General features: G+C 28.8%; 1 protein-coding gene across 1 annotated transcript; it reads left to right on the forward strand.

Annotated features, from left to right (window-relative positions):
- The first annotated feature begins 523 nt into the window (after positions 1-523).
- Positions 524-2,547, forward strand: LOC138347441 (probable 2-oxoglutarate-dependent dioxygenase AOP1.2). Its single transcript, XM_069295738.1, has 3 exons — positions 524-945; positions 1,171-1,495; positions 2,126-2,547. Exons 1-3 carry the CDS (start codon positions 578-580, stop codon positions 2,366-2,368), a joined length of 936 nt encoding a protein of 311 aa, XP_069151839.1. The 5' UTR covers positions 524-577; the 3' UTR covers positions 2,369-2,547.
- The last annotated feature ends 4,803 nt before the right edge of the window (positions 2,548-7,350 follow it).

The raw sequence follows: 7,350 nt of genomic DNA on the forward strand, positions 1-7,350 counted from the left end.
AAAGTCTTTTTACATGTTGTATTAATCATATAATAAGTTTTATACATAGCATATTTGCTTTAAATGAATTTCATTTGCGGCATATTAAATTTTAAAGAAGATGAGGGGCTAAACAAGCTAAAGTAAACCTAATGGGCTCACATCTCACATAATTTGACCTAAAATATTTGGGAAATTTAAACAAATCTTGTAGTGTTAATAACAATACATAATATCCCTATTTTCTTTCAAAATATAAAAAATCCTAAAATTTGTTGGAATTCGGAGACATCCTAAAACGTTCTGATACATCACGTTCCGATTTCGAATACATCCCTCAACGTCTCGATATATCGCATCTCGATTTTGAATACATCAATCAATATCATAATACATCGCATACGTCCCGACATATTGCGTAAAATGATGTATCCAAGAATAGGTAAAATAAATTGTGTATTTTGATATATTTTTTTCCAAAATAAAATATGTCCATTGAATAGTAATATTATTTTTGAAAGTGATAGCTCCTCATTTTCCCTCTTTCTTATAAATAAGTGAAGAATTGTTTGTTGATAATATCCTAAATATTCCTCAAATGGCATCTACCAAAGTTAAGATTCCCACCATTGATTTTTGCAATTCTGAGCTTAAACCAAACACTCCACAATGGGAATCAACAAAAGTTCAAGTTTTTGAAGCCTTACAAGAATTTGGTTGTTTTGAAGCAATATATGACAAAGTTCCAAATGAAATTATAGAGGGCATGTTTGATAATTTAAAAGAAGTTTTTGATTTTCCATTGTCCAAATTGATAGAATATAGAGAAAAACCCTTTCATATATATGATGGGCAAATTCCAAGTATACCACTCTATGGTAGTGTGAGCTCTGCTGATTTAGTCCTCCCAAATAGTGTTGAAACATTTTCCAATACCTTTTGGTCTCATGGAAACCCTAATTTTAGGTATGCATACATTACTTCTTTTAACAATCTAATCACATGATTCATATAGAATGCAATAGTTGGACATGATTTAACATGCTCGATCGAACACGATATCACAATCTTAAAAATATATTATCTGTACATTGCACGAATACGTATACTAGGTATACATACATATACAAGTGTATCACAATTTATATTGCATTACTATTTATATAAGTTTTGTATGTTTTAATTTGGCAGCAATGTGGCAAAGTCCTACTTCAAGCAACTTATGGAATTGAATGAAATGGTGAAAAGGATGGTTTTGGAGAGTCTTGGGCTAAACAATTACATTGATGAATTCTTGAATTCCAATGTTTTTATGTCAAGATTTACTAATTACAAGGTAATTAAAGGTGAAAATGAGAATGAAGCAGCATTACCTTCCCACACAGATAGTACTTACTTGACCATAATTAAACAAAATCAAAATGGATTGCAAGTTCTCTATAAAAATGGAGAGTGGATTGAGCTCAATCATACTTCACCAAATTCCTATATTGTTTTATCAGCGGATATTTTCATGGTAAGTTATTATTTATTTTTTATTAAATGAGTCAAAAATATGTCTAATTTTTTTTTTATCTATATGTATTTTTGATGCTTTAACTCATTATTATTTTTGTTTGGTGGTGGTGGTGGTGGTAGGGGGGGGGGGGGTTGTTGCTATAGTAGAGGAGAATAAAAGAAATAGAGATATTAATTTTGAGTGATATGATATTATTTTTGTGTGATTTATAGATCATGATGCAGGCTCGATCCGTAAAAGAAATCATTAATATTTGTATTAGATTAAATTGTTTACCTAACTAACATCTCTTGGAAGTGATGCCCGTTCTCCTAACCTTATGTAAACGTCAAATGTTTTATGCATCAACGCACCTTATTTTATTTGAACTCAACTAACTTCGATCCACATAAATTATTAAATCTTGATATTAGTTGGAATAACATATCTCTTTTCTGGAAAATTGAAAATGATACCAGAATTATCTTCTCTTTTTTTAAAAAAAAATTGTCTTGTTATTATCTTATTAATTTAAAATTTTCTTTCTTCAGAGGAAATTTAAGTCAATTTTTTTGTTCATTAATTATTAATTAAAAAAATAAATGGTTATACATACTTTCTATGTGTTGATGATGTGAATTTATACAGGCATGGACAAATGATAAATTGACATCTGCTCAACACAGGGTTGTACCAACAGGAGACAAAGATAGAATTTCTATTCAATTTTTTTCCTTTCCAAATCCAGATTATACTTTGAATGTCCCAAAAGAATTAGTGGATGAAGAACACCCTTTAATGTTCAAGCCTTTTAAGTTACCTGAATTTAATAAATATATTATGTTAGGTGCTAAAAATGGACTAGGTCTCAAGAATTATTGTGGTCTTTAAAAATTTAGTAGCTATAAAAATTTATTTATGTATTTTTTATTATGAATAAAATGTGTCTCGTTGAATATTTGGATGTTATTACAAATGATTTCGTAAAGTATTGTATTTTTTATTATGTTGTGTTGTGTTGTGTTGTACTGTGTTGTTTTGATGAATAAAACATATGAGTGGTTTGAATATGTTGAATCTATATTTGGATGGTTGGTGTCCATAATTTCATAACGTATTGTATTGTGTTGTATTACATTATATCATTTTGATGAGTATACCATATGAATGTAATTTATTATTTTTCGTCATCTCCACATTCGTAATATAAAGAATAAATATACATTGTTATATTTTAAAAAATAAATAGGGTATACTAGATAGAGTTATTACAAAAAAAAAAAATAAGGTAAAAGATAAATTAGGATTATTAAATAATAATCATAGAAAAAATGATATTTATGAAGAGACAAAGATAATAATGTGACCATAGCAAATTGATCATTGATCATTATTATAAGACTTTTCATCATTATATAGCGAAAATAATAACGATGAGAAGTCTTGTACTCTTAATAATGTAGAAGAAAAAAATAGGTAAAAGTCTTAATAATCCGATCATTATTATGAGTTATAAAGAAAGAAAAAAGGTCAAAAATACCCTTCAACTTTAATTTATAGTTGAATGGTTGTTGTTGCCCATAGTTTCGAAACGTATTGTATTGTGTTGTATTTATATTATATTTTTGATAAATACACCATATGAATATATTTTATTATTTTCTTCATTACCACATTAATGATTTAAAGAATAAATATACAATATTATATTTTAAAAAATAGAATAATGTATAGGTAGAGTTATTAAAAAAAAAACTAAGGTAAAAGACAAATTAAGATTATTAAATTATATGTATAGAAAAATGAGGTTTATGATGAAGTTAAGAAATTAGTTCTGGAGCTAGTTGGCTCTGACAGGCAAAACTGTCCATTTTCAAGGTCAAACAAGCATCTGATTTTCGTGTACTATAGTCCATGGATTTTTAGTGATCCAAAAGTCCGATGTAGTTTTTGCCCAAATTTTTCGTGGACGTCCGTTAAGACGTTATCTATGGAGCCAGTTGGTCTTGACGGTCAAAACGATCAATTGTAAAGGTCAAACGAGCCCCGGAGCACGTAAACCCCTTATTTTGTCAATTTTCATGTGCTATATAGTTCACAATTTTTTTTGGTGATCCAGAATTTCGACGTCTTTTTGTGTACAAATATTTTGTGGACGTCCGTTAACTAGTTATTTATGGATTTAGTTGGCCCTGACGGCCAAAATGGCCCATTTTGAAGGTCAAACGAGGCCAAGAACAAGTAAACCCCCTATTTTGCCAATTTTCGTGTGCTATAGTCCATGAATTTTTGGTAATCAAGAATTCTGATGTATTTTTTGCCCAAATTTTATGTGTCGTCCATTAAGACGTTAGCTATGGAGTCAGTTGGCCCTGACGGCCAAAATGACCCATTTTCAAGGTCAAACGAGTTCCGAAGTAGGTAAATCCAATTTTGCTGATTTTCATGGATTTTTGCCAAATTTTTCATGGATCTCCGTTAAGATGTTATCTATGGAGCTAGTTTGCCCTGACGGCCCATTTTAAAGGTCAAACGAGCCCCAAAGCAGGTAAACCTCTTATTTTGTCAATTTTCATGTGCTATAGTCCACGATCTTTTTTGGTGATCCAGAATTTCAACGTCTTTTTTGCCCATATTTTTTTGTAGACGTTTTAAAACGTTAGTTATGGATCAAGTTGGACCTGGCAGCAAAACAGCCAATTTTGAAGGTGCAACGAGCCAGAGCACGTAAAACCAATTTTTCGTGGATGCCTGTTAAGATGTTAGATATGGAGCCAGTTGACCCCAACAGCAAAAACGGTCTAATTTCAAGGTCAAACAAGCACGGAATAGTTAAATCATTTTTGTCGATTTTCGTGTACTATTGTACTTGAATTTTTGGTGATTCGAAATTATGACTTCTTTTTTGTCCAATTTTTTTGTGGACATCCTTTAATATGTTATATATGGAGCCGGTTGGTCGTAATGGCCAAAAAGGCCTCAAAAGAGCCCTAGAGCAGGCAAACTCCTCACTTTATCAATACTTTAGTTCACAATCTTTTTTTTGTGATCCAGAATTATGACATATTTTTTGCTGAATTTTTTTGTGGACGTCCGTTAAGACTTTAGTTATGGATCTAGTTGGCCTTAGCGGTTAAAACAACCCATTTTGAAGATCAAAACGAGCCCCGGAACAAGTAAATTTAATTTTATCAATTTTCTTGTGCTAAGTCAACGATCTTTTCTGGTGATATGTATCTCATCTAATAATAAAATATTAACATGATTATTCAGTGTGACTTGTTTTTCACATGTTATTTTGATTTCCTTAAGTCAGTTAATACATGATATTGTACATGCCTTTTTTTCTAGTCTGTCCATAGTATTATGGTTTATCAATTTTGAATATGACGTTTAGAATAAATATTTTTAAAATGATAAAACTAGCTTAAATTATATTAGAAATATTTTATACATTAATCAATATTTATCAATGAATTTTATTTAATATACTATGATTACTGTATGTTTAAGTTGACATCTGAACACATGATAAGACATATCTAAACACCTTTAGAACAAAATTTAAAGAAAAAAAAAGTGTGTGCATGCATGTTCTCAAACATCCATTAAGTAGACACTACTAGAAACTATGAAATTAGCTATAAAATTTATCGATACTTAGTTGTTAATCAATCACTAAATAGCTCGTAACTAAATGAATTATCAAATAACAGTGCTAATACAAAAGTGTTTAATTGAAATACTTCTCGACTAGATTCACAACATAGTTTGAATAACTAAAAAAAATATATTGACAAATTGATGAATGCATGTGCTTAAAAAATAGAATTGGATGGCTAACTTGCTAGTAATGGTACATCTCATGATATGACGCATACTTTTTTTTTTGTGGTGATAAAAGTTGATAATTTTTTTCGTTTCAATTGATGTGATATAGTATATATGATTTCACACAGAATTTAAGAAAGACTTTTAGAACTTGTGGTTTGAAATAAACCATAGGTATTTGTATGATTATAAATTATTTTATCAAGGGTAAAATTGACATTTTTAGATGTTTACTATTACAAAATATAAAAATGGTTCATTCTTTTCGAAATTGGCCGCTAAAAAGAAAAGTGAGTCGTATAAATTGGGACAGAGGGAGTACCTAACCAAAACAAATCAATTTATGTTATTCTTTGGGATAATGCACAAGCTAGTGCCACGTAGGCTGAAAAGGGGCAAAAAATTACTTATAAAATAGTTCAGGGGGGTAATAGGACCTTAGTATAGTATAAGTGTGTCTCTGGGATTTCGTACACAGGTTGAGGGGGCACTTGTGCATTTTCCCTTATTTTTTCAATAAAATCATGGACTATTATTTAACTTTATAACCATCCCGAACGATTGGGATGTTCTTTTGAATTTATTTAAAAAAACTGAAAGATTCCTTAATTGAACTGAATAACCTTACATGTATGTAAATATATTTTATACCTTTACAATATGTTAAATTAAAATAATAGAAATATATTTTTATAATATTTTTCAAATATAAATATAACATAGGTTCTAGGCCTCTAGTCACTAGAGGGCTTTGAGACTTTGCTCTTTAATAAGTCTTTACTTAATTAAGTTTACAATTAAAACATATTGTAATAGATGTTTTGTCAAACGATACAATAAAATCTATGCAAACACTCCTATTAAATATTTTAGATCAAACAATACGACAACAAGAATATACGTTCTTGTCTTCTTGGTGAAGAATTAAAGTTATTCTTCAAGAACTTATTTGTGAAATATATGTTTTAATAGTACTATATTGTGAGGTGATATTTTAAAAGTAAAAAAATTAAAAAGAACTGATTCATACAAATACCGAAGAGAAACAAATATTATTGGTTTGATTTTAATAAATCAAAACTTGGTTATAGATTATAAAATACCCAAAAAGATTAGAATTCATATTTTTTTTAAAAAATAAACGACCGAATCGTACCATTGACATCCCTATCGATATATCACATTTTGATTTCGAATACATCTCAACGTCCCGATACATTAATACATTACGTAAAATGATGTATACGAAAATAGAAGCGATTAAAATAATGTTCCCATTGAATAGTAGTACTATTTTTGAAAGTGATAGGAAGTTGCTCTTCATTGTCCCCCTTATTAATAAAATGTACCTTTAAGAAACTTTGAAGTCTTTCTTGTTTCTTTTTTTTTTTTTCTCTTTGATAATATCTTAAGTATTCTTCAAATGGCATTTAGCCAATTAATGTCAATTTTACTCTATAAAATATGAACATTAGCCTCACCATATGAACCTATTCATGTGAGCAGTTGTATCTAATAGTATATTCAACATCAAAATAGTATAATAACTCATTTTCAATAAATAACATATGATAAAACTATATAAATATAATTAATAATCGATATTAATAAGCCTAAACCTTCGCAAGACAAAAACGAGGAAAATTAATACAAACACATGATTGCACATAATAATTACTTACTCTTCAAACCTCCACCATATATTCAAAGGTGAAATATATGGAGGAATTTAGAGCAAAGTCATTATTGTTATTAAGTGGATCCACTACTGACATACTTTTTAAAAGTAAACATATTTTATATTTAATCAGATAACAAGTAAAATAAATCTAAAAAAATTAATAAATTATCAGAATAAAATAATTTGCTTGATATCTAATTCTCTATATTGTTAGTAAGTAAGTGGAACTTAGAGCAAAATGTCTTGTTATATGTTATATTTAATCATATATTAAGTTTTTTGATATATAATTTGCTTCGAATGATTCACATTTGCGGAATATTAAATTTTAAAGAAGGAAAAGAGGAGGCAAGACTAAGAA

The sequence above is a fragment of the Solanum lycopersicum genome, chromosome 1, assembly GCF_036512215.1.
Source record: "Solanum lycopersicum chromosome 1, SLM_r2.1".
NCBI lineage: Eukaryota > Viridiplantae > Streptophyta > Magnoliopsida > Solanales > Solanaceae > Solanum > Solanum lycopersicum.

Excerpts from the sequence above, each read along its gene's own strand:
- LOC138347441 (XM_069295738.1), top strand. The coding sequence starts at position 578 with ATGGCATCTACCAAAGTTAAGATTCCCACCATTGATTTTTGCAATTCT. Across the intron at positions 946-1,170 it reads CATGGAAACCCTAATTTTAG|CAATGTGGCAAAGTCCTACT; the intron begins GTATGCATACAT and ends TTAATTTGGCAG. Across the intron at positions 1,496-2,125 it reads TATCAGCGGATATTTTCATG|GCATGGACAAATGATAAATT; the intron begins GTAAGTTATTAT and ends GAATTTATACAG.